Source organism: Canis aureus, chromosome 1 (assembly GCF_053574225.1).
Source record: "Canis aureus isolate CA01 chromosome 1, VMU_Caureus_v.1.0, whole genome shotgun sequence".
Lineage (NCBI taxonomy): Eukaryota > Metazoa > Chordata > Mammalia > Carnivora > Canidae > Canis > Canis aureus.
The window spans coordinates 48,532,902-48,560,617 of NC_135611.1; the positions used below are offsets into that span (position 1 = coordinate 48,532,902).

The 27,716-nt window shown below is 45.3% G+C and overlaps 1 protein-coding gene across 5 annotated transcripts in view; it reads left to right on the forward strand.

The window, feature by feature from the left end:
* Positions 1-27,716, forward strand: part of TMEM181 (transmembrane protein 181) — a 74,303-nt gene that overhangs the window by 32,560 nt on the left and 14,027 nt on the right. For 4 of the 5 annotated variants that reach the window (XM_077898551.1, XM_077898552.1, XM_077898568.1 and 1 more), the window contains exons 2-7: positions 1,439-1,542; positions 7,838-7,893; positions 9,886-9,976; positions 11,209-11,330; positions 14,485-14,595; positions 25,645-25,725. In XM_077898551.1, the coding sequence (XP_077754677.1) occupies positions 1,439-1,542; positions 7,838-7,893; positions 9,886-9,976; positions 11,209-11,330; positions 14,485-14,595; positions 25,645-25,725 (565 nt within the window). Of the gene's footprint in view, positions 1-679; positions 808-1,438; positions 1,543-7,837; positions 7,894-9,885; positions 9,977-11,208; positions 11,331-14,484; positions 14,596-25,644; positions 25,726-27,716 lie in introns of those variants that run through there. The other variant, XM_077898577.1, reaches the window with a different exon arrangement.

Genomic DNA, 27,716 nt, shown 5'->3' on the forward strand with positions numbered 1-27,716 from the left:
GGCTGGAGATTCTCTCTCTCTGCTGCCCCCCCTCTCCCCTCGTACTTTCTCTCACTCATTCACTCTCTAAAATAAATAAATCTTAAAAAGCCCACACAAAACTTTAGGTTCTGAAATCAGAGTTGGGGTTAGCCTTCTTAATCCACTGGCTCTCATTTCTCTTGCAGAGCAGGGTCATTTGTGGGTTGGCCTTTGGACCTGTGTCCCCAGGACAAAGACAGAGGCACTCCTTCCTTCATCTCTTCACTGATGCCGTCATTCTGTGAACCACGGTGACACGGAGCCCGGGGTTCATTGGCCCAAGGCCTGATGGGTCCTGCTGGGGAGAGCCGGCTGGGGAATCAGCAAAGCCACGTCTGAGCAAAGGTGGCTTATGGGCCCCAACCTTTGCTCCCAGATATTGTCCAGCTGATTTCCTGCTCAGGAGCTGGAATCTGCAGCCGTGGAAGGAGAGATTGCGTGCACACAACACCTTAAAGCAGATAACCTTTCCTTCCGTTTCAGTTCTAAGCCTGGTTTTCCCTGTCCCTGGGTGTGTGTGTGCTGTTCCTGAGGCAGGAGAAATTCCTCCTCCTCCTCAGCTCCCAGGACCAGGGAATGCCAGAGGAATAAAAAAAAATGTAAAAAGCAAAACCAAACCTCCCCTCCCATTCTCGTCTCTTTGGATTTATGGGCCTCCTCTTTAGGTTATAAGGCGGGATCGGCTGCTTGCAGGCCAAGCCTGGCCCGCCGCCTCTCTGTGGGAGGGTTGAATCCGAGCGCAGCCACGCACACGTGTGTACATCATGTCTTGCTCTCCACACTGGTGTAAGTCATAGAAGAGTGCGGGCAGCCTGCTCAGTTGCATCCACAGCAAACCCCACAGCGAAGGTCAGGCTGAGCTGACGCAGGTGAGGGGTTGAAGGAACCCTGGACAGGAGGAACAAAGTTGTGGGCTACTGGAGAACCGGGTAGGAAAATGCGTGCTGGTGGCCCTACAGTTCCCAGTCTGGGCTTGATTGTGCCAGCTAACAGTTCAGGCTGCATGTTTGTGTGAGGGGGCCAGGGTCCTCTGCGCATTTGGTCTCCCCTCTGGCCGCTGAAGGTGGGGGCATGTAGAGGGGGCTCAGCTACCGTGTGTGTGGTGTGGTGAAACGTGCCCTTGGTGGGCCCTGAAGCCATAGCATGCTGTCGTGCTGTGAGGAGTGGGGTCTGGCTGGTCCCATACGGAAAGGGTGGCAGTCCACCCCTGATGCCCCGGAGAGTCACCCGCCCTGTAGTAGTCACCCAGGTTACGTGGGCAGTTTTGTCAGGCGGGTCACCTGGGTTTAGAGTAGGTCCGCTTCTGAGGTGGGGAGGGGGTAGCCAGACGCAGCCTGGGGATGTTGCTGGTTTGGGAAGGGGCCTCCTGTGGACTCCACCACCGCTGCCTGACCCTCACCCACTGTCTTCTCTGCAGGTTGGCACCCATGCGGCTGTACACGCTCTCCAAGCGCCACTTTGTCCTCGTGTTTGTTGTCTTCTTCGTCTGTTTTGGCCTGACCGTCTTCGTTGGGATCAGAGGTAAGTTGCAGTTCTTGGCCATTTTATCATTTATAGTTACCCTGGTGCATGTTTTTAGAGACCGGGCAAACTCTACCCACTTTCTGTCTCCTGCTAAGGGCCCTATGGTGGAGGGTGAAGCGCCGCTTCATTCTGAACCCACTGGGCAAGGGGTGACCCTAGTCTTGCCCCTCATAGCAGCCAGGGCTTGAGGTTAACTTGGCAGCACCAGGTGGCCCTGACTGCATACCTTTTATTGGACAGTCAAATGTTTCTATAGAGGCTCCTGTGCTCAGGACCCAGCCTGGGCTCTAGGGAGTCCAGGACACACTGGCTGATGTGGGCCACAGGCCATGTAAACTATCCAGGGCAGCACATTCTTGGGTTGTGGTGGGGCATGAGACAAGCCTGGGCTGACCAAGTGGGAGCCGGGAGGCTGCTCTGATGATGCCCTGAACTCTCGGTGGGAGGGAGCCTGCAGATTGGCTTTGGCCTTGTGTTCAGGGCCCCAGGTGCCTTGGGGTTTCATAGCATGTAATATGAGTGGGAGAGACACCATAATGATTTTAGCTTCAAAAATGCCTCTGCAATCATCCGGTCCAACCCTATTTCACATAGATGGAAAACCAGAACCAAAGAAGTTGGCCCGTTTTCATAAGGTTCCCAACAACCCAGTCTCTTCAGCCCTATCCGGGGGTAGGAAACCAGAACCTGTGTAGGTTGTTTCTTCTTTCCCTTTTAAATATCATATTTAGTGAGCATGGTTTCTGGCAGGTGTTTATTTAATTACAGCATTTCATATTAAAGTATGGATGACATTTTAGGCTTAGCCTGTCCCAGAGGCACTTGTGCCTCCAATGGCTAGTGTCTTAACCTCAACTGGTCCTGAGCTGACGACTGGCCCCATGAAGCTGGGGGTGAGGGTGGTAGTTTAGGTGCTGTTTGCCTGCTGATGATGAACGTCATGGTGACAATAGCAGCTGTAGCCAGCCTCCTCTTTGCCTTCCTGTGATGTCACCAAGGAATAAGTTACATTAATTCTGGCACAGGATATATCAGTCATCTTACTCGATTTTCATAACTGTCCTTTGAAGATTGGTAGGAAAAGCATTGACAGCCTCATGATTGGACTCCCATGGGACCTCAGCCAACTCTTGTTTCCCTAATCCACTGTCTGTCGCAAATGTCCGTGATTATAGTCAGCCTTTTCCATTCTTGCAAAAATGAGGTGATGCGCTCAGGTTGAGATAAAAAAAGTCAGGATTCCCACATCCCTTTCCTTCTTCCCAGCAGGTACTGGTATTAGGATTCTCCAGAGAAACACACCAATAAGAAATAAGATATGTGTAGATTCCAATAGAGAGAGATTTTTTTGTGCCCATAGGGTCTTCTCGGGCCTGACCACATATATACTGCTTCCATTTGATGATGGAATGCTGCCATGCATGCCCAACTTCATGGCCCATGGGTCAGATAACACCCAGTTCATGATGGGCGGCTCAGTTCTCACGGTAACTTGGGCTTGTGGGTAAGCGTTTAGTCTCTACTAAGGCTCAATAACAAGCCAAGAGCTGTGTCTTCTAAGAAGAATATTTATCTATGGAGAAGGGCAAGGCTGTGCTCCAAAGTCCCAAGAGCCTACATGAAGATTCATCTATAGAGCCCTGCCAAAGGCTCCAAATGGCATCCCTATCTTCTGACATTTTAGACACCTTATATGTGCCAGATCATATGGCCCCCACAGTAGGCAGCTTGGATGGCAGCCTGGACCTGTTGGAGAGCCTTCTCTTATTCTGGGCCCCACTCAAAGCTTGCACCTTTTTGGGTTACTAGATAAATAGGCCGGAGTATCATACAAAAAAGAACATGTTACCTCCAAAATGCAAAGAGGTGAGGCCCACTAGGCATTGTGCCTCTGTTTTGGTTGTAGTGTCAGCCAAATACAACAGTTTATCTTTCATCTTAGAAGGGATAGCTCTACATGGTGCACACCATGGGACCCCTGGAAATTTCACTGGGGTAGAAGGCCCCTGAATTTTAACCAGATTTATTTCCTATCCTCTGACATGCAGGTGTCTTAACAATGAGTTTAGAGTAGTTGCTTCTTCTTGCTCACTAAGTCCAGTCAGCATAACACCATCAATGTGATGGACCAGGATGATAGGTTGTGGAAGGGAAAGATAACCAAGGTCTGTGCAAACTAAATTATGATATAGGGCTGGAGAGTTGACATGCTGTTGAGGTAGGATAGTGTAGGTGTATTGCTGGCCCGGCTTCTAGTGGGCCTTATTCTCAAGGATGAAGAAAATAGTATTTTCCAGATCAGTAGCTGAATATCAGGTACCAGAGGATGTGTGAATTTGCTCAAGCTGATATAGTAGCTATAGTTGTAATCACCACCTGATGAAGCTTATGGTGGTCCACTGTCCTCTCCAAGATCTACCTTCCCTCCCCCCAGGCCAGGTAGGCGAGCTGAATGGAGATGTGGTGGGAATCTTTCAAGTTCTCAATAGGAACATGGATGTCTGTGGTCTAGGAATGTGCTACTGGTTTTGATTGTATTTTTGTAGGTAGAGGCTGTCCTGGTGACTTCCATTTGGCCTTTCCCACCATAATCGCCCTCACCCCATAAGTCAGGGAATCAGTGTGGAGGTTTTGCCAGCTACTGCCCATATCTATTGCAATATGCATTCTGGAACTGGGGATTGAGCCATAGGATGGGTTCAGGGACCTACTGGGGCCATTGTGACATGTACTTGAGCTAAAACCCCATTGATTACTCTGATGAGTGGACTACAGTGATGTTTTGGGTCTCTGAAAATTGGGATCAATTCAGAGCCAGTGTCTAGGGGATCCCAACATGTATTTCCTTTTCCCCAGAATGAAGTTATCTTGGTAAAAAAAAAAGGAGGGGGGCTGTAGGTTCCTTTGGGAGAATGATGAGCAATCTACATTTTTGCAGTGTATTGGGGTGCTTTCTTAAGGGGACCCAGTCTTCCTTTATTCATAGGGTTTGGATCTGTAAAGTGGCTTAAATCTGGAAACTTGATTGGCTGTGACTCTCTTTTTATGATTCAGGTTAGACTTTAATTCACTTGATTTATACTTTTCTGCTTACACAGGTCAAGTCAGACTTTAGTAGGCTTCCTGTGTATTTCACTTCTAGGAATGTCATAGCGAACCAGCACCACAGGTCTGTGCAAATCAGACTCTTCTGATTGTTGCTTTGACTGTCTTGTCCATTACAGTAACCAAACCCACCTTGCTTTTGCCGGGTGAGTGCCACTGCTAGGCCCCACCGCTCCCGGGATCCAGTTACTTACACTGCACTTTGTTTCCCAGGTTGAGTGACTGCGGTTCCTACTGCAAGGTCTGGCCTACAGAGTGAGGCAGTTACAGAGCTCTTTAAGGATGCTGGGCCCCCTCAGAAATTTATTCCTCATAGTAGTGGTAAAAGCTCTGTGTCCTGGAATCTCCTACCCAACCTTAAATGACAAATCTGCCTCAATGTTCCGGTCTCCCTAAGCCTCTGAATTTCCATTAAATCAAGGCAGGTGTGGCATTTCTGATTTGCTTGCTGGGGACCAACTTTGGGTCCATGTTTTAACCAGCCAATCCACTGTTAGAGCCCTTCCTAACTCCTTGAGCTCCAGCATGCAATGCAGAGTCTCTGCTTAGTGAGGCCACATCCACAAACTCAGCCCAATCCAGCTTTATGTTACTTCCACGTTTTCCCACACCCTTAGTATTCATTCCCACACGTGTCTCCTGGATTTCTCTCTGTATAAATCAGAAAAATTCAAGTAGTTCCTTTGGAGTGTAGTGCATCTCCTCATGGGTCATACTTTGTACTTCACCTTTGGGGGCCTGCTGGGACTTGAGCCTAGTTATTGTTCTAGAAGCAGAGAGGGCAGGTTGCTGAGCACAATCTGCATCGTTCTTCATAGCCCTCAGACCGTCTCCTTAGGTAAAGCAGGCTTTCCACCTCAAAAGGAGTTGGAAAGGCTACTTCTGGGAATGGGGAGAACTCTTCCAGTGACCAAGAAAATGCATCAAAATTTAGTAGCTCTGTGCCCCCAACTCCGTCAGGATCTTCCCGCACGTTCGCAGGCCAGGATCATGCCACTCCCCAGCCAGTGCCGTCACTTGAATATTGAAGCAGCCTGCGAGGCTGGTGTTCAGCTTGTGTTGTCATTCAGCCAGCTGCAGGATAAGATTCTGGGCTTGACTTTCAGCACTCATCTCTGTGGCTGCAGGAGATAAGGGTCTCTGTCAGGGTGCGCAGAAGCTGTCAGGTCTTTTATACAGCATTGGATCTGAGAATTCAAACCCCTGAGCTTGCCTTTTTTTTTTTTTTAAACCACTTTGTCCAGGGACATTAGGAACAACCGGCCAACCTCATTCTTTGTTTTCTAAAAATATTCTAAAATGCCATAGTCACTTAGCTCTTCCTTAGAAGTGGTTGATTAGAAATATCCAGTGGGGATATTTTGCATGTTTTCATGAACTACCAGTGTTGTCTTTACTACTGGACATAGAGTTGTTATTATCTTTATACCTAATCAGATTAGAGAACCAATTCCAGAAACCCCAGAACCAATATTAAAGAACTCTTCCTCTGTAACCACTCTTCGTACCGAATTCTGTGTTAGTCAGAAACTGAACCAACAGGAGGTATGAATATGGAGATGGAGAGAGGGAGGGAGGAAAAGAGAGGGGCAGAGGTGGAGGGGAGAGAGAGATTTATTATTATTTTTTAAATATTTTATTTATTCATTCATGAGAGACGGAGAGAGAGAGAGAGAGAGAGAGAGAGAGAGAGGGGCAGAGACACAGGCAGAGGGAGAAGCAGGCTCCATGCAGGGAGCCTGACATGGGACTCAATCCTGGGTCTCCAGGATCACACCCCAGGCCGAAGGTGGAGCTAAACCGCTGAGCCACCGGGGCTGCCCTGAGAGAGAGATTTATTATAAGGAACTGGCCCACATGATTATGGAGGCTGAGAAGTTCCAAGATCTGTAGTTGGCAATCTAGAGGCACAGGAGAGCTGAATGAGGTCCAGTCTGTGTCTGGAAACATGAATAGCAGCTTGAAGACAGAGAGCAGATAATCCCCTTACTCAGCCTTTTGCTCTGTTTAGGCCTTCAACCATTTGGATGAGGCCCACCCACATTGGCCAGGGCAGTCTGCTTTCCTCTGTCTACTGCTTCAAATGTGAATCTCATCCAGAAACACCCTCACAGAAACAGAATCACCTTTAGCCAGATATCTGGGCAACCCACAGCCCAGTCAAATTGACACAAAATTACCATCCTAAGTCCTCTGGTAACCTTATGAGGATTTCGGAATGGGAGTGGACCCTTAGCAACCACTGGGTCAGTCATCCTCATTTGCAAATGTGAAAACACATTTGGAAAGCCAAGTTAGCTAAGACTACAGTCTAGACTTTTCTGACTCCTAGTTCTTGGTTCTTTCTGAGAAAGCAGACTGCCTTATTTTTGGAACAGGGGTTTGCTCATATTGTGGATCTGTTTAAAATAAGCCTCGCTGTGGGTGCAGACCTCCTTCCCACTCAGGGACAGCTTCCTCAGCATTCATGAATGCGTTCTGAACACATGTCGCTGCATTGGTTATGAACTTGTTACATACTCATGTGCATGCTCATGTATTTCCTCTAAATGGAGGCTCCTTGGTCACTGAGGCGGCCCAGCAAACTAGCATCACAGCTGAGAGTGATTTTAGAACAGATTATGTTAAATTAAAATCTGCTTCACACTGCTTTCCTTTGAAGCAGAAGCTCTGAAAAGTTACATTGTATGATTCCATGAAGCTTATATATCTATTATTTCAGGAAAAAGCTTTGGGTATACATTCATACATTTTATGCTTTTTTATATCTTGAGCTTAATAAATATTTTTGGAAGACTGGATTAACCAGATGAACAGATAAATGTGACTTCATTTTTTAGCAGAAATCTTTATACTTTACAAAATATGTAGATGACATCTGTATCATGGATAGTTTCTTGGATCTGAGTACTAGAAAGTGAACACTCATTGGAGGTGAAGGAGAGGTTTTGGCATATAGATCCCGTGTGAACCACAAACAGGGTGTGATGGTCACACTGTGTTCACCTGTGTTGGGAATGCAGCAGAGTGGGTGTGGTGTGTGTTTTGTGTGTTTCTGTCCCCTAAGGACAGACCAGGAAAATAACATCTGTACATGAGGCGTGAATCTTTCTTGACATTTGAAAAAACAATCAACAAATTAATTATAGATATAACCTGCTTTTCTCCTTCTCTGTTACACTTTTAGGGCCCAAAGTGATCCAGACTTCTGCAGCTAATTTTTCACTAAATAATAGTAAAAAGGTAAGACTGGGTCGAAGGGGTGGCTAGCAGGGCCCTATAACCTTCCGGGTCATTCAGAAATGGTCCTGCTCAGAGGGTCCCTGGGGTGCACCACCCTTGCTAAGCTTGCTGCTTGGGCAACACACGTGTCTCCTAGCACTGTCACTGCTGGCCTCTGGGCTCTTGTTTTTTTTTTTTTTTTTTTCCTCCCCTCTGGGCTCTTGTTTGCCAGAAGGACCTTCTCTGCCACTGTAATAGCACAGCACTGGAGAGGATGGTGCTGTCAACCTGGGGAACAGCAGTTCTTTTCCAGATGCCCATTGACTCACCCTGATGCATCACACCCACAACTCTTACTAGACATGAAGTTCCAACACTGCTCCCGGAGGCATCTGATGATTTCTTACTATATTTACTCAAGTTAATGTGGTCTCCACTTTGGGTTTCTAACAGGAACAGGGTTTTTTAATTTTATTTTTTAATTTGAGGAAGAAAGAGCAGGCACACAAGTGGGGGGAGAGGCAGAGGCAGAGGGAGAAGTAGGCTGCCCACTGAGCAGGGAGCCTGATGTGGGGCTCCATCCCAGGACCCTGGGATTATGACCTGAGCCGAAGGCAGATGATTAACCGACTAAGCCACCCAGGTGCCTCCAGGATTGGTATGAACTCAGTTTAAATGAAAAAACCCTTTTTCTTTCTTTCTTTTTTTTCTTTTATAATGTGGTTGATTTTTCAACATCTTTAGAGAAAAACAAAGGTCCATCCAATTGGAGAATTTCAGTAATCTTTAATAAATGCTAACTTGTGAGAGCCCAAACAACTAAACCCTTTTCCTGTTCTGCATTTCAGACATCATATCTTTATTTATAAACTGAATGCAATTGTCCTATGTTCTCATGGCACCATAACATGTTTAAACCAGATTATTTGACCCCAAACATCCCTGTCTTCCTTCTCCTAGCTCTCTGGAAGATTTTTACCTTTACGATTTTCAAAAAAGCAAAAGGAGGAAAATGTCCTAAAACTTAACCTTTTAATTCTTCTTACTCTTGTTAGTTTAAAAGGGCCCTCTGGTTAGTCTGCTGACATTTACATTTCTTTATTTTCTTTACCTCTTGCCCTGAGGATATCTGATTTGAAGAGGTGCCCCATGGGGTTTCCTGACCACAGTTGGGTCTTTTAAAATTTCTTTGTCTCCAGATGTAAGTCCTTTTTCTTTTGACACTGAAAATAGCAGCTGTCCCACCAAACGGACTTGCTCCCAAAAGATCAGACTCCCTTCTGAAAGATGATAGACCATCCTCTGGTAGGTTTCAATGCTCGTGGCTTTGGGCAAGCCTTCAGTCATGGAGTTTCCACCAGCACTAAAACACAGATACTACATACTTACGTTCAAAGACTGTGCATTCAAATACTGCATTTCTTTGGCCATGGATGGGCTCTTAAACAATGTTCTCTCTCTATCCCATGGCTGCTAGAAGCCAGTAGTATAGTTCTCAGCACACATTTCAGAAGTATCATTGGCAATATGTCCCTTCTAATTTTTTTTCTCCAGAGCATTAAGACTTTCCAAAAGCTGAAAACAATACACCTCAAATAGCAACAGACCAGGCATACTAGTACTGAGGAAATGATTCTTGTGAACATGAAAATATAGGCTTGGTGTCCTTTATTATCTTATAATATGTCTCATCATGGTACTTTTAATTTTTTTCTCCAGGATGGCTTTTTTTTGCTATTAAGTAGGCCTATGGTCCCAGGGCTGTGGGTAGTGGACATTGCCTGTTTAGAGGTCTTCAAGAGACAGAGGAGATTGCAATAGAAAATTGATCTTTAATTTTTCTGGAAAGCAGAATTCTACTTATATTGTCTAAAGGAAAACTACCTGTTTCTGTTTCAAAGCTAACACAGACCTTTTTTACTAAATGTAAATTTTGTACATTAAGAGGAGGTATTTGGTAGACTTAATGAAAAGGTCAAATGGATTACTTAACTTTTTTTCTTTTTGCCTTAGCTGAAGCCAATTCAAATACTTTCAAATCCACTGTCTACATATAATCAGCAACTATGGCTGACATGTGTTGTGGAGCTGGATCAATCAAAAGGTATGAAGCCTGACATTTCAGAACCATTTTTCTTTGTACAAAGCACCATATCTTAAAGACTGAGAGAGCTTTAAAATCTTTGAACGAGTGCTCAAAGATGGATCCCAAGGATGCTCATTTTTCTTTATGATAGCAACAAATTGGAAACCCTCTAAATGTCTGCCATTGTCTTCCAGAGAAAGTTAGGATTCAATGTTCAGGGAGCGCCAGTCAGCTTAGCTCAGTGGGTGTATGGTATAGGTGCTGTTGGGGCAGCCTTCTTCCATGGGGTTCAGGAGAGGATTAAGTTCTGATGCCCCTGTGGCAATGATTCTGTCCCCTAGGGACAGATACTTGGGCCGTTGTCACCATTGGGGTGGAGGAGTGCTACTAGTATCTAGAGGATGAAGGACCAGGGCTGCTGCTGAACATCCTGCAGTGCTTGCAACAGCCCCACAGCCAAGGATTATCTGGCTTCAAAATATCAGTGCTGCTGAGGCTGAGAAACCTGCTCTGAAGCATCCCAGTCTGTAAAGCCTCAGTTCTGCTCTTCTGGAGCAGTACTAGTTATGTGCTGTCTGGAGAGACCTGAGGAAATGGTCACCCACTTTATTTTCTGTATCATGTGATTCAGATGAGGTGCTTTGGTTTAGAAAGAATTTGGAAAGATAACCCCATGACCACAGTAAATTAAGTGAAGAAAAAATGTATTACCAAAAACTTAACCCCTTTTTGTAACATTTTTAAAAACATAAATAAATTTGGCATCATTGTGTGTTTGTATGCCTAGAAAATGGTCTGGGAAGATGGACACAACATGTTAATCATATGGTTATCTCTGGGTGGTGGGATTATAAGTGTTTAATATTTAATATATCTTTGTATTTTTTTGTTCTGATTTTTTTTAAAAACAATGAGCATAAAAACAAAATAATAAATTATATAATCAGAAAAATAAGAAATCTAAATTTATTTTAGTATAAAGTTAAAATCTTATGTGGGAAATTAAAAAATAAACTTTCATTAGCCATGAAATACTTATCCTTTGGTGAACCAAAACTGATGAACCTGTAAAGTCAGTTTTTACATGGGCCCCTGGGTAACACGTTGGAAGTAGAGCATATGGAATGGCTTTACTTTGCTGACAAGTGTGAGGTTTTCAAATATGCTGAGGCTGAGGCAGTTGGAGGACCCTTCTGGGTACTTAGTTTTGCAAGTGTGATGTGGTCTCTGACCCTGAATTTCTTTTGTAGAAACATCCATTCAGACGAGCTTCCTCATGACTGTTAAAGTTGACGGTGTAGCTCAAGATGGGACCACCATGTTCATTCATAACAAAGTTCACAATCGGACAAGGACCCTCACCTGTGCGGGGGTGAGTGTCTTGGAACAGTTGCCGATTATCATGCTGCCCTGTTACATATCTGCTTTCTTAAGTAAAATAATTGAATCATACTAGTGATGGCACGGAACCCTCACCTAACTTTATACAGTGATACCCTTATAAATTCTTACAGCCTTACACATGTGCACACGTTCTCACACACACATATAAGGTCTGTTTTTACTATTTGTGTACAGCCTAGTGTGTCTACACATGGCTGTTCACGGGCTGCTTGTCGCCTGTGAAGGTCTGTGGCTGCTCTGTGGTCGTTCTGAATTGCCAGGGCTTCGGGTTTCCAGCCCTGTGATTGATGCCTTGGTCTACCTCTGGAGGCCCAGGCCTCGTAGAAAGAGTGGCCTACTTGTGTGAGTGTCTCCTTCAGAGAGCAGTATGTGGTTATGGGATAGAGAAACCTGGTGATCAGAAGTGAGAAAGGAGCCCTTGCTCTTGGTTTTTTTGGCACCATATTCTGTCAGAATCCTGAGTCACTGGAACTGGGACTGTTCTGTGTACAACAGGGAGGCCCCCAAGGACTAAGCCGGTCGTGGGTGGCATAGAGGACGTGGGGAACACCAGAAAAGAGAACACGTGGATTGTAGGGTTAGGAAAGTGGTTTCCCTGACAGGCCTCTTGCCAGGCTTTCTGGACATTCAGGTGTCCTTCCGTCCCTGGGGCAGGCCCACAGAGCAGGCCCTGTTATCAGACCCCCCCTTGTACACGAGAGGAAACTGAGGCCCAGAGAGATCAGAGCCCTTGCTCGAGGTGACTCACATGGTGAGATGGGGGCCAGGATTTCAGCCCATGCTATATGATTCTTAGAGCTTGTACCCTTAGCAGCCATGCACCGCCTGGTCCAGAACAGTGAAATAGCAGGCCCGTTTGTCCTGGCAGGAAAGGATTCAGGTGGGGAAGGGTTCCTGTTGGAGGGTAACCCCTGTCTGGGGTCTCCTTCTGTCATCTGCTTGAAGATCCCGAGGCAGCAGCTCCCAGACCCAATCAGCTGCTCCACCCACTGGGTCTGCGTCGTGGGCCTGGGCAGGTGTTGCTCGGGAAGCCCCGCAAGTGACCGACTCTCTCTGCCTCTATTGGTCACCCACAGGAAGAGGGCCGGGCCAGCCTCTGAAATGTGTTTTCCTCGTCTGCAATGTGGGGTCACGCCCTCCCTGACCATCCTTGTAAGTGGCTTAGAATCAAGTCAAATACAGTGTGTGAGAGCCTTAGGTGTTTGTGCACCGGCGGTGGCCTCCACTCCCAGGCAGACTGGAGTCCAGATTCGGCTGGTACTTCGGCCCCTGGCTTTCCTCTTTCTCTCACCGAGTGGGTGATGATGAAGGGCAGTCAGTGATGTTATTGTAAGGCTACTGCGACTGGTCCTTCTGGTTTGCGAGGACCAAAGAGTTTCCCAGGATGGGGGATTTGTGTTAAACCGGGGCAAGTCTCAGGCCAGCTAGGACAACTCAGTCACCCTGTCTGAAGCCTTTACCTCGAATAGCGCCAGGCTGCCCACAAGGCTGCCTGTCTGCAGCATAGCTCCTTGGCAGCGCCCGAACACTGCACCTTGATGGTGGCACTTTTGTGCCTTGTCTCCCCTCCCATTGGTGGCCCTACTTCCATCTCTACAGTGTCATCCTTGGAGACTTCTCTTTTCTGTTCTCTCTCTGTGCAGGCCCCTTCCCAGCCCTCCCAGGAGCACTGCCCTGACCTAAAAAAAGATGGGACTTTTATGTTATAGAGATATTGACCACCCTTAATACAACCTCTGTTTTGATCTAAAGAGAAAGTGCTGTTTGCCTCGGGTAGCAAGTGGTCCACACCAGGCAGGTGAGAATGCTGTGCTCTCACCGAGCGATTTGTAGGGGCATGTAGTGATCCATGTGCAAACCGTGGCTTGAACTGAGAACCATCCCACACACACAAACACATCGGCAGGTGGTCTCACTGTAGTTTTTTAAATTTGAAGATATATGTAGGCTGAGATATAACTGTGTTGTTATTCGAACATCCCCCGAAGAGTCCACACTTCTAAGAAGTAGTCCTCTGTACAGCATGAATACATTCACTAATGCGATCCCCTTCGTTCCTGATCATGCTCAGTACTTAGCTGCTCCTGTCTCCATGTGTCCTCCTGTGACCCGACTGTCAGGAACGGTGGTGGACTTGGTTTTGCTGAGACCAGGGGCAACACGCATACTCACCTCTTCTGACTTCTTACCTGTCCTCTAGGTCAGCACCCCTGCCTGCCAGTTGTCCTCTTATCTTTTTAAGGCTTCCTATGTATACCCAGATCTGTTTTCCTACTCTGACCTCAGACATTCCTGACTTGGGGAGCCTTTGGTCAACAGTAGGGGTGACTGGCCTGTTCACAGCCATAGCTCTCACAAGTGCCACCCAGAGACTGTTCTGTCGGACTGTGAGAGAACTTCCCAGTGGAGTGCTAGGTGGTGTCGCTGCACCTAGGTCACTGCCTGCCCAGCCGCTGAGGACACATCTGCATCCAGGTTGAGGGCTCACCGCCCTGGCCACGCTGAAGTAGAGGGGACGCAGTTCCTAACTGCACAAGACAGGAGACAGGGGCTCTTGGCAGGCAGTGAGCACACACACCTGGGTAATCATACTAGCCGTTGTTCCTGTAGTCTCTGCCTTGGGATGGACCTGACCTCCTCACAGAGGCTGCAGGGGCTCTGCGTAGGGAAGGACAGGCACTGGGAATGACGGGGCACAGTCACTCTAGGTATCATGCAGCAGCTGTGCAAGTGAGCAGGGAGGAGAGTGAGCTCAGGTCTGATTTGTTGTGTCTTAACTCGCACTCCCCTTGCCCCCCTAGTGTATTTGTGCAAATGTCAGGTTTGTGTTGTACTGTTAACATTTTTTATGCAAGTGACATTCATTATTTTGAATCATCCAAAGTAGAAAGATTCTAATGATTGCAAATCATTTATTATTTGTTTCCAAAAATATCCATTTGGTTCTTTCTTTCTAAGAATTGTTTTTGGCTGCCATCTGAATTTTTCTGGGCTCTGGCAAGTTCCCTGGAGATGGTTAGTTCTGCTCATCTGTTGTTGAAATGTGTTACTTCATGGGTCAGTTGGTGGGGGAGCCAGTCATGCTTGCTTTAAAGACACAGCTCTTCCTTGCATCTTTGCAGAAGTGTGCAGAAATTATTGTGGCTCATCTTGGCTACTTAAATTACACTCAGTATACCGTGATTGTGGGATTTGAACACCTGAAGGTACCCATCAAGGAAATGAACTTCACGGTGAGTATACCAGCTGGCTTCAGTGTTTACAGTGCTTGTTTGTTTAGATCCCATCTTTCTATAAAATGACTGAAATTAATCTCAGCATTGAAATCATGTTGTTTTGAACAATGGAAGATGTACAGTTTTTAAAAACTATAAGGAAACCATAATTTCTTAAATATATGGAACCAAGTATAACTTCAAGAAACAGTATGAAATTGGAAACCCTTTGTGGTGTCCTGAGATTTAGAACAGAGAGGACAGAGAATTGCCTTCCAGTTGGAAGGTCAGTAAGAGTATCTGGTGAACCACCGTCCTGGTAGAAGAAGAACACAGTGGGACCCCCTTCGCCAGCCCTGGGAGCTGCTCTCAGGCCCCAGTAGGACCTCTGGTGAGGGGTGGGTGCTGCTGTCACTGTGAGATTCCACTGTTCTGCTGTCCTGCATCCTGCTGAAACCAGCCTCTTTGTTTCTTCCACTCGCTCATTCCACAGAATAACCAGCGTAGTGACCAGGAGTGCGGGTCTGCGCTGGTGTGGATCCTGGCACATCCTCTGCAACTGAGTGTTGTTGAGCCTGTTTCCATATCTGTAAACAGCTGCTTCATAAAGCTGTGCCAATTGTATGAAGGTGGTCATGGGTTCCTTTTGAAAAGTTGGTGCTCTCCTGAGCTACAACTCCCATCCCCTAGGAGAAGCCTGGTAGCAGTGGCTCCCCCACCCTCCCCACTATCCCCAGGTGCTGAGAAGTCCCTCACCTTGTCTCTGTCTCTTGGATTTGCCTGTTCTGGACATTTTGTGTGAATGGATTCATCTGTATGTGGTCTTTTGTGGCAGACTTCTTTCATTACATGTAGTATTTTCAGAGTTCGTCTGTGCTTTTGAGGGTGTCAGCACCTCATGCTTTGCTGAGTATTTCACGTGTGGGTAGACTCCATTTTGTGTGTCTGCTCATCGGTTGATGGGCATTTGGGTTCTTTTCCATTTTATGCCACTGAGCATTCACCTGTAGGTTTTTATTTGGACTGATGGGTGCCCTCTACTGAGAGGTTTTGATGTGTAGGCCCTCTTCCATGTGCTTGACATGGACTGTCTCATATGGCCTACCTCTGTGGTGGCACTGGTGGTCCCCATTTTCCGGGGGGGAGGGCTGGAGTTTGGCTGGGTTTGGGGATCATGTACCATGCCTGCTCATTGTAGGCAGGCGCTCAGCAAATGGCACCTGTTGTTAATATTCATATTACTTTTTTTTTTCCATGTTCTGTCTCCAGACTACCTAAGATGAGTTTTATTCTTTATCTACATGATAGTTCTGCAGACATTTAAAAATGTTGTCTCAGCCCCATTGAGGTTCCTCCTTTCCTTCACATGGCCCTGGGGGTGGCTTCTGGACCCCTCGGGCTCCAGATCTCCCTCTCGGGACTGCCCCAGGCAGCCTGACTGAGGAGTGGCTGCTTGTGAAGTAGAAGGAACAGAAGGAGCAGGTGGCTTTCCAGGTGTGGCTGGAGCCAGACAGCCGGCTCCTCTGGCAGCGGCGTCACCTGTCGGCTTGTGTTCTGCCAATTGCTAAATGCCCCTCAGACTTTTTCCTCCATAACTGCTGTTAAGTCTGGTCTTTTTGATTCTCTGCTTCTGTGGTTGGTTTGTAACAATTCTCAGACACCACTCAGATGTTACACTTCACTCTTGAATTTCTTTTCACCGGTTTTGGCCTCTGGGTCCAGCCTCTTCTGAACTTTTGAATTTGAATCTGGATTGTATTCTTTGTGGTATTGAAGATTTCCTAGAGCTTTGTCCTCAGAACATCTGGCCAGCATCGTGCCTGCGTCCTCAAGTTCATGATGCAGAGGTTGAACCCTGCTAGGGTCTGAGACAGATGCTCTGAGCCCAGGCACGCTGATTCCATCCTGTGCTAACCATCTGTGTTTGAGACTTTGCTATTTTAGAATTACCCTGAATCAAGAATGCAGAGAGCAAAGAGCACCATGTTTCTCAGACAGGGGACCTCTCCTTTCCATCTTTATGGGAGCTTTGTCCCCTAAAAGCCTTTCTCAGAGTTCTCAGTAACTTTCCTCGTAGGCTCAGTCCACTGCGACCCTATTACATGGCTCTTTTTTTTTTTTTTTAAAGATTTTATTTATTTATTCATGAGAATACACAGAGAGGAGAGAGAGAAGCAGAGACACAGGCAGAGGGAGAAGCAGGCTCCATGCAGGGAGCCCAACGTGGGACTCGATCCCGGGTCTCCAGGATCACACCCTGGGCTGCAGGCAGTGCTAAACCGCTGAGCCACCGGGGCTGCCCAACATGGCTCGTTTTGATTGAGGTTCCCTCTTTCCTTCTTTTCTGTTTATTTCCTCTTAGAGTTATTCCTAGGTAATTTGGTCCATATTTTAGATAAACTTGGTACACGTCATTCCACTGTTGCTCAAGAAAGCAGGTGATGTGGTTTCACTGGAGGGCGCAGCAAGGAAGTTGCCATCGGAACAGCTCACCTGGAATGATGCCATCGGTCAGGGCATCATTCTTGGTAGTGCTCTTCAGCATCTAGAATGCTGATACAGGGGACCCCTGGGATCTACAGGGTTGTTACCTAAGATTTTTCTCCACTTTTGCACATTTCTCTATTCCCAGTACCCAACAGTGTGCCTGGCAACAGCGAGGCTTGTAATAAATATATATGGGTCGAATTGAAGGGTAACACCATAGCACTTCACAGATGGAGACATTCAAATGGCCAACAGGCTTGTAAAATGATGTGTATCCTTGCTATAAACCGATGAGTCAGAGAATTCAAAAAAGAATGCTTTTTTTTTTTTTAACCTGGCAAATGGTAAAACACCTGCAAGAAAAATGACATCTAGGATTAGTAAGATGCAAGGATACAAACTCTTCCATACAGGTTAATGGGGTATAAATTGATTTCAGTGTTGGGAGCAGTTTGTTAGTGTATCAGAGCCTCTACGTGCATATTCTTTTTGACCTAGTAACTCTACTTTGAATTTATTCTAACAAAACAATTAGAAAAGTATACGAAGATTTATATTTTTCATAGCAGGAAGTTGGGAGCAATCTATAATTCACTAGAATTCTGGTTAAATTTTTCTGCAGCTATTAAAATAATAAACTGGTCACAAAATAGAACAGATAGCACAGACTGCTATTGTTTAAAAAAAAAAAAGGAAAAGAAGGGGCACCTTGGTGGCTCAGTGGTTGAGTGTCTGCCTTTGGTTCACGTCAGGATCCTGGGGTCCTGTGATTGAGTCCTGCATCGGGCTCCCTGCAGGGAGCCCGCTCCTCCCTCTGCCTTGTCTCTGCCTTTCTCTCTGTGTCTCTCATGAATAAATGAAATCTTTAAATAAAGAAAAAAAACTACCTGAATTCAAAGTGCTGCTGATTAACGTTTTTTATTATAGAAAATGCTAGAAGACGCTATCTCTGGGTGGTGGGATTAATGGTTAATTTCTTCTTTGCTTCTGTTTCTTTATAGTGAGCTTTTTATTACCTTTATAATCAGAAGAGAAAATTATTTTTTCTTTTTTTTTTAATTTTTATTTTATGATAGTCACAGAGAGAGAGAGAGAGAGAGAGGGGCAGAGACACAGGCAGAGGGAGAAACAGGCTTCATGCACCGGGAGCCCGACGTGGGATTCGATCCCGGATCTCCAGGATCGCACCCTGGGCCAAAGGCAGGCGCCAAACCGATGCGCTACCCTGGGATCCCTATTTTTTTTTTTTTCAAAAAGGCTCCGAAGACAACTGCTATTTGAAAGGGGAAGCCTAAGATACCGTCTGGCAGTTCACTCTGAGAAGCTTAGTTATGGAAAAGCTCCCTCAGAAAATCACGGTTTAGTATTATGTCTGAAACGTGTATAGAGATGCATTAAGAAAGCAGAGAACCTTATGGAAAGTGTGTCTATATCTTTTATGAAATTGCTGTTGGAAAGTATCCATTATGTTGTGAACTCCGATTTAAACCTCCGAACAGAATTCCTTTTGACCATTTGTTATTGACTCCTTTTATGAGACCTAGATCAAGCTATTTAGCTCATCACATTTCACTTTTGGTATTAGCTGCTAGCAATTTCAGAAATAAGTTTTATGCTGAACCGTGGCAGTCACTAACATCCTGGTACAGGTTTAATTGTTTGCCCTCTTCCATTACAATTTTACCTCTTGAAAAACTTAAAAAATTGTTCCTTTCTCATTTGTCTTTTTATTACAAGCTGACTTCATTTCCGTTTTGGAAGTAAACAAAGTAGAACAAATAAAATACATTTTAAAAGTATATCACTGATAGTATTATACATCCATCAGAATGGCTGTGCTGAAAAAGCCAAGAAGATGGCAATGCTGGCAAGGCTGGGAGCAGCCGGAGCTCTTATACTCTGCTAGTGGAGGTGTGACTTCTACCGCAGAGAGGCGCATACCTCAGCCAGAAGACGTTCACTGCAATGTGCGTGTCCTGGCACCATGGTACCTGTAGCTGCAAACTGCACCATCAGTAGGAGGATCACTCACAGTGGCACGTTCCTGCCTGTCGTGGAGTATTGCATGGTAGTGAGGAGGAGTGGTGACAGCTAGTTTCACAAGCATGATGTTGAAGGCAATAAGCCAAATATAAAATAGCACACGGTGTGTGCTTCCATTTATGTAAATTAGAAGAACAGGCAAAATGAATCTGAGCCATTAAATCAGGATTAGTGTCACTCGGGTAGTTAGTGACTCGAAGGGGCATATGGGGGGCTTTTGGGATGCAGTGATGGCATTTCTTGATCCAAACACTGTTCGCATTGGTGTGTTCCATCTGTGACGGTGTGTGGAGTCATACGCTGAGGGTACACACACAGGTTTTCGTAGGTTCGTTTCCTTTCAGTAAAAACTTCAGTGAATATGTGGCGCACTTTAAAAATCCAAACTCGTCAGGTTGCTGATCTATCCATCAGGATGTGCTGATCCACACCCATTTCTTTAGACAGTTCTTGCCTTTTTTTTTTTTTTAATTAATTTATTTATTTATGATAGTCACACACAGAGAGAGAGAGGCAGAGACACAGGCAGAGGGAGAAGCAGGCTCCATGCACCGGGAGCCCGATGTGGGATTCGATCCCGGGTCTCCAGGATCGCGCCCTGGGCCAAAGGCAGGCACCAAACCGCTGCGCTACCCAGGGATGCCCCAGTTCTTGCCTCTTTAACAGAATTTGATATGTGAGGGTTTCTTTTGCTGTTGTTGGAAATCTTTGGTGTTTGCAGGCTTGCGTTCGCTGTTCTCCTCATGTGTGCTGGTGGCTGTGGCTCTTCCCTAAGGGCTGTCAGAACCACGCAGGCACCTGCCTGTGGGTGTCCCCATCGGTTTCTTTAGCCAGTTTTCTTCCTCGTTGATAGAAATCGAGTTCAGGATGAAAATTACCCTGATAGCCTCTCCAACCTAGCAGGGGAGAGCATCATCACGAGGGCATCCCTTAAGGGTTCATCACCCTGTTTTTGGCAGACTACATCTGCCCTTAAGCAGATCCTTAGATGGTTGATGGTCCTTTTCTTTCAATTTTTTTTTTTTCTTGATGGTCCTTTTCTTGTCTTGCCTGCTGTGTGGACTTTATCTTCTGTCTGGCATTGTTGTTAATGCCATGTACCCTTAGTTGAGAAGTTTTCTTTTCTCATTCTCGTATTCTGAACTTCTGGTTCATTGATTTCTCCTTACATACATATCTGTCTGAAGTGGAGCGGCACTCCTTCTGTCTCTGCCTCTTCTATCAGCTCTTGTTCCTCTGAGGACATCTTGCACATATCCTCTGATGCCATGTTCAAGTCCAGGCCACCCTCCAGGTCTTGCAGGCACAGAGATACTCTTATCTCCTGTGTTTTTTAAGTTTGTTTCATTGGCCGTGCTCTGCATATGCAGTGGAATGTAGACTTTAAACATGGTGCAGGTGGCTTTTACCCATTTCCTTGTCATTTTCTCCTGTGCCTTTCAAACACCTCTACACACATCCCATCAGCTTCCGGTGTCCCCAGAGCTGAGCAGGGCATTTCCCCCCACTAAATGCCCTTTAGTTCAGTTCTTGAGTGACACTGCCATCACCTGATCACATTTCATTTCCTCCTTTTTCTTCCTAAGCCACAACCTTTCCCTGGGTGATGAGATGAAAACAACAGCACATGCTTTCTTGAGTCCTTCAGTTTTCAGTCCAGTAGATACCCTCTGGTTTCCATGTGAATTGAGAGGACTAGTAGCCAGCAGCACTTTGAGAAGGACTAACTGGATTCTTGAGTCATACTTGCTCTCTCTTGTTCTCATATGACAAATTACAGAAGCAAATGTTAAGCTTTTCCCCTCCAAATATATTTTTTAATGTTTTATTTATCCATGAGAGAGAGAGTGAGGCAGAGACCTAGGCAGAGGGAGAAGCAGGCCTCCTGCAGGGAGCCCGATGCGGAACTCGATCCCAGTACCCTGGGATCACGACCTGAGTGGAAGGCAGACACTCAATGACCGAGCCCCCCAGGCATCCCCTCTCCAAATATTTCTGTATAATGTCTTTTATATGAGTTTTCAAGTGTTGTAAACCCAGGCTGTGACTTGGAACCTGGGAACCAGTTACAGGGGGTTGCTTAGTGTGGCACAAGGTTGCTGGGAGCACCATTACCTGGAGCAGCCTGCACCCTGACATGCCCCCACCCCTGTGTGTTCCTGTGCCTTTCCTAGTCACAGGGCTGGGGCAGGCAGAGGGTAGGGGGAATGTCACAAGGCATTTGTCTTCTGCCAAAATAGCAGTTCTGGAGGCATTGTTATGGAATTTATTTACGTTCATGGTTTCACATTTGCACAGTATTTGATATTGTATTTGCTTGCATATAGTCAAAGTAGGTGCCCAACAAATGTTGAATGGATGAATGGAGAACCAGACCGAAACTCTGTCGACTTGGATTAGGGAGCAGTGGCCTAAGCTCTAAAGCGGAGGTTTGTTCCAGAGTCAGTTTGTGGTATCGCAGGGTGTGCCCAGTCTCTGGAAGAACAAAGGTGGCTTTGTGAAGGCCAGGGGATCTTGACGCACATGCCAGAGAAGGGATTCATGACTCTTTAAGATTTCGAAGTAAATGTCTAAAGCTTGAATGTTTCTTGGGATTTAACTCTATTTCCTTTCACTTATTTTACTTTTTAATTTCAAATGTACACATTCGCACTTAAATAAAAGTAAATGCTAAAACAGCCCCCTCCCCCTGAATTCCATACAGTGAGGTCCATATGGTGGCCTCGGTCCTAATCGTGGCTCTAGCGTGTGCACTGGACACCTGTCCCATAGAATCCCCGGGGGCCCTTCTGCTAGCCCTGGCACCACCGGGGCCATTGTCTGTCGTGGAGGGGCCAGGGCCCTGTTCTCTGAGCTCCCCACAGTCTTCTTGGGCTCACTGGTGGGGAAAGAACAACTTTTCAAGCCATTGGCACAAGTGAATACCAGACGGAGCTGGGAGTCTGGTCTGGTCACAGAGGAAGCCAGAGGTGATTCCTCTTAGTTGCTGCTAGTGTAGGCAGTCTCCCGGAGAGAAACCATGTGTGGAGGTGGTTTCCTGGATCAAGACAGACAGGGGGAAGGTGCTGCAGGAGCATAGGAACAGTGGATTGGGTGCAGTACGGTTTCGAGCATCTGTGGTGCACCTGCCACCAGCGCAGGGCTTGGACACAGCCGTGAAGGCCAGGATTGAGTTCCACCTCATCATCTTCCTCCTCCCTCCTGTGAAATCCTAGTTCAGAACTAAAGACATGTTTTGCGTTTAGCTATATTTATTGGAGAAAGCATTGTTTTCTTGTGTTATTTTTTTTATTCATGAGAGAGACACACACAGAGGCAGAGACACAGGCAGAGGGAGAAGTAGGCTCCATTCAAGAAGCCCCACGCGGGACTCAATCCCAGGACTCCAGGATCACGCCCTGGGCCCAAGGCAGGTGCCAAACCACTGAGCCACCCAGGGATCCCCTTTTCTTGTGTTATTTTTTTAAAGTGAGCGAGTTGTTTTATACTGTTCTGTCAGAAGTTTTAAGACAGCATCTCTCTCCTTTATAAAGGGAGTCCTTAGTTATTTTCCTTCTTAAGAATTAGACTCTCCTAAAGGTCAAATACTTTCATCACTGTCACTTTAAACATATTTTATGAAGTTTTCCTGATACTTAACACTTTTTCTTTGTCTTCTTGATTGTGCCTTGCAATCTGTTTTTTCAACTAAGATACATATTATACTTTTTTCTGTTTGATATCACATTCACACTGCTACTCCCCCATCAGTGCTCATAATTGCCACCATGATTGTTTTGTAAATGATACCTTTTAAAATTTAAACAGGATAGCAATGTCGTAATAGTTACATTATGTTTCAGATTTATGACAGTGGCTGTTATCTATTGAACTTGTGCTTTATGCCAGGCACTGTGCTAACCTTTTTTTTTACCTCATCTTATTTAAATGTTCTGATAATTCTGCAAAGTAGGTAATAGTATCCCCATTTTATGGAAGAGAAATCTTAGGGTTAGTGATATTAAGCTAGTTCCCCAACTAGAAAACAGAAGAGCTAAGATTTGATCCTGAGTCTCTGACTTCAAAATTCATGTGCCCTTAATCACCATGATCTCTGCTTTCTCATTAACATTGATTGTTAATTGTTGGTTTTTGTTTGATGGCTTTATCCAAGTACAGTTGACCTACAGTGAAGTGCACTGTATTTAAGTGCACTATATTTAAAATATAAAATTTGATCCATTTTGACATATGTACACACCTGGGAAACAATCACCATAATAAGGACACTATGCATACCCCTCAGTGCCTAAAAGTTTCCTCATGCCTCTTCCCCCTGTTACCTTCTCATCCTCCAACCACCACTGATCTACAGATTAATTTGTATTTATTTAAAATTTTATGTAAACACGGGATGCCTTGGTGGCTCGCCCAGTTAAGCATCTAACTTGTGATTGCAACTCAGTTTGTGATCCCAGGGTCATGATGTCGAGCCCCACATTGGGCTCCATGCTCAGTGCAGAGTCTGCTTGCGATTCTCTCTCCCTCTGACCCCCACCCACCTCTCATTCTCTCTCTCATAAATAAATAAATCTCTAAAAAAAATTTAGATAAACACAGTCATACAATTCTTCATACAATTCTTCACAGTCGAATTCTTTCACTCAGCATAATTATTTTGAGATTAACTGGTGCTGTTGGGTGTATTAGTTCATTCCTTTTTGTTGAGTAATATTCTGCTGTGTTGATATAGCATATACTGTTTATCCTTTCACCTGTTGAGGGACATTTAGATGGTCACCAGTTTTGGGCTGTTTTAAATCTATTGTGAATACCTGTGAGTAAATCTTCATGTGGACATGTGCTTTCATGTCTCTTGGGTAAATACCTAGCCTTGGAGTGGCTGGGTCATATGGTAGAGGTGTGTTTGACGGTTTAAGAAACTGACAAGACTGTCTTCCAAAGTGGTTGTAATGCTTTACATCCCCTCAGCAGTGTGTGAGAGAGCCCCAGTTGCCTCACATCCTCATCAGCACCCAGTATGGTCATGTTTTTAATCGTGGCCATCCTAGTGGGCGTATAGTGGTATTTCATGGTGACTTTTATCTACAGTACTTTGAAAATGCCTTCTGGCTGGCATTTTTCTGGCAAGAAATCTGTTGTCCTTCCTTACCATTGGCCTCTGAATAGATGCTTTTTCCCTCCCACCCCCTCTATGCCTATTTTTAAGACTTATCTTTTACTTATTTAAACAATTTGATTTACCTTCCAAAATCCTCAGTGTACTTTTTGTTTCTCTTACTTAGGACCCTTGAGTTCTTGAATTTGTGAGTTCATAGTTCTCATTAAATTTAGAAAAGTTTTGGTCATTATTTCTTCAAGTTTTTTTTTTTTTTTTTTTTAATCCTTTTGTCCATCCCACACCACTAGAGGTCAAAGACACAACTCTTAGGCCACCTGCTGTTGTCTCACAGCTTACTGATTCTCTGTTCACTCTTGATCTGGTTCATTTAAAATCATATTTATTGTCACTTCCCCATGTTCGCTCATCTTTGTAAGGTCTGTTCCACTGTTATTCCTCTTCCAGGTCCCGACCGCATATGTTCGGACTTTCCTTGAGCTTCTTGCTGTCCTTGTCTGCTAATTCTGTGTAATCTAGGATTACTTGTTATGGTTCAGATTTTCTCGTTTTTTTTTTTTTTTTTTATTGTACTATGTATTTTTTTCTTTCTTTCCTGTTCTTTCTTGAATGTAGTTGACATGCACAATGTCACTTGTCTGTATTTTTATTTTTTTTAATAAATTTTTAAAAAATTTTTTATTTATTTATGGCAGAGAGAGAGGTGGGGTGGGGGGGGCAGAGACACAGGCAGAGGGAGAAGCAGGCTCCATGCAGGGAGCCTGACGTGGGACTCCATCCCCGGTCTCCAGGATCACGCCCCGGACTGCAGGCGGCGCTAAACCGCTGAGCCACCCGGGCTGCCCAAATCTGTTTCTTTTCATGGAAAGCATGGCTTTTTCTAATAGGGGATTGACAGTGTTGATTTTTCTTTTTTAGAAACAGATTGTATGAGTGGGGTGGGGGTGCAGAGGAGGACGGGGAGAGAGAATCTTCGGCTCCATGTTCAGCACAGAGCCCGATATAGGGCTCGATCTCATGACCCTGAGATTATGACCCGAGCTGAAATCAAGTTAATTTAACACACTTAACTGACAGGGGCCACGCAGGCACCCCAACAGCATTGTTTTTTGATATGAGATTTAAGAGCCAAATGCTCTTGTTGTAATTACAGAATAAATTTGTCTACCAGATTTATCATTAGTATGAACCATTTAAAACTATTTTCAACTCTTGGTGATTAAAATTTTCAAAGTCTGCATTCTTTAATATAAAAATAAAATGCACTAAGCGTTAAAATTTTAGAACATGTGAGAAGGCATAAGGAAAGAACATTTAAAATTAGTTACTGTATCTAGAGATCACTATTATTAATAATCTGGTGTACTTCCTTTTAGATGCATATTTTTTTCAAATTATTTTCCTATTTTACATTTTAGTGGAAGACTTATGACCCAGCATTTTCCCAGTTGGAAATTTGGTTCCGATTTTTCTTTGTGGTGCTTACCTTCATTGTCACGGTAAGTTCTGTTTGCTGAATGATCACATCAGCACCCTACCAAAGGCAGAGTTAATTTATGAATTATGATTATCAAAGTGTGAACCAGGGAAGCAAACCATAAGAGATTCTTAACTATAGAGAACAACCAGGAAGGGAGGTGGGCAGGGGGATAGGCTGAGTGGGGGACGAGGTTGAGGATGGCACTTGTTGGGATGAGCACCGGGTATTGTCTGTAAGTGATGAATCACTGAATTCTCCTGAAACCAATATTATGCTCTATGTGAACTAACCTGAATTTAAATTTTAAAAAAGTGTGAACCACATGAGAGATTTATCTGAATGCTGAAATGTTCCATCCAGTGGGCTGACCTGATATTACCAAATATGCTGTATTTCTGCTAGGATGCTGTCATGCAAAAAGAGCGGCATGGCATCTGTTAGTAAGGACCTCTGTGTAGTACTACAGTGATGACAGATCCCCAACTTTTAGATTTTATTTTATTTATTTAAAGATTTTATTTATTTTATTCATGAGAGACACAGAGGCAGAGACACAGGCAGAGGGAGAAGCAGGCTCCATGCAGGGAGCCTGACATGGGACTCAATCCCGGGTCTCCAGGATCAGGCCCTGGGCTGAAGGCGGCGCTAAACTGCTGAGCCACCCGGGCTGCCCAATCCCCAGCTTTTAAGTAAATGCTCATCAGAGTGCAATGACAATGCCATATCACCTGCCTTGTTGAAATGACCTTCTTTTTATCCAGGCAGATATAGCACATTCTTGCAGTTTTACCTTTGGAAAATTGTAACAGATCTCAGTCTTTGGGCTTTTCAGGAGGAAGGACTCAGATGAGTGGGTTTGGAAGTACAAGCTTTTGGCTCATTTGGGGTCTGAGTTCAGTGTCCACAAGCACCCTATAACTTTGGCGGGGAATGCTTACCCTTAAAGCAAAGCAATCACACAGGGGCCCAGTCTGGTCCGTGAAGTTGGGAATTTAAAACTAGAAGAAGAAAATAAATACACACACACCTACACACCTACATACATACATCCTGGAGGAAGAGGGTGTGTGCCTTGGTACTCAGCGCCACATTCTGCCTATCAGCTGCTTGCTCCTTGCTGACATGGAGGGTGTAACATTCGGATATATCCACCCTTTGTGGTGGGGGCCACTCGAGTTGTCACCCAAGGCTCACGTTATGCTTCACAGTCTAACTGTACACAGAAGGACGTAGGCTTGTCAGGGATAGACCTGTGAGAGAGGTGCCAGTTGGTGGTGACATGGGACCTGGGTGTGGGTGGGCTGGGAGGACACAGCATTGGGATGTGGTGCATGCATCCTTAGCTCTGGGATACAGTGGAGTCTGCGGAGAGCTGGGATGGTGGTCCCAGCCTCACCCAGGGAGTCCCTTAAAGAATTTACTAAAGATGAGTGGAGGGATCCCTGGGTGGCGCAGCGGTTTGGCGCCTGCCTTTGGCCCAGGGCGTGATCCTGAAGACCCGGGATCGAATCCCACATCGGGCTTCTGGTGCATGGAGCCTGCTTCTCCCTCTGCCTGTGTCTCTGCCTCTCTCTCTTTCTCTCTCTGTGACTATCATAAATAAATAAAAATTAAAAAAAAAAAAAAAAAAAGATGAGTGGAGAACTACAGGCAGCAGAAATCCTTGCTGTTTCTTGACGTATCTCTGTTGTCCAAAGGTCTGCTGCCACACTCTGGGGCCCAAAGAGCTGGCACCCAGGGCATGATGTTCTTAAAGAAATGAGCCTAAGCCTCACAGACTGGGAGAAATGGCCCACCAGCCTGGGAAGTCCAAATTGCTTAGAAAATCATTGACTTATGTTAGAGTACAGAAAAAAACAAAATAAATATCAAAACAACCTCCTGGTCTTTTATACAAATTGTATAGTGTTTTAAAGTACTTTAAAGAAACTCCCATGGCTCAACACAGCTTCTTCAGGCACGTGTTTGAAAACACACACATTCTCTGACCATGGTTACCAGCCTCATTCC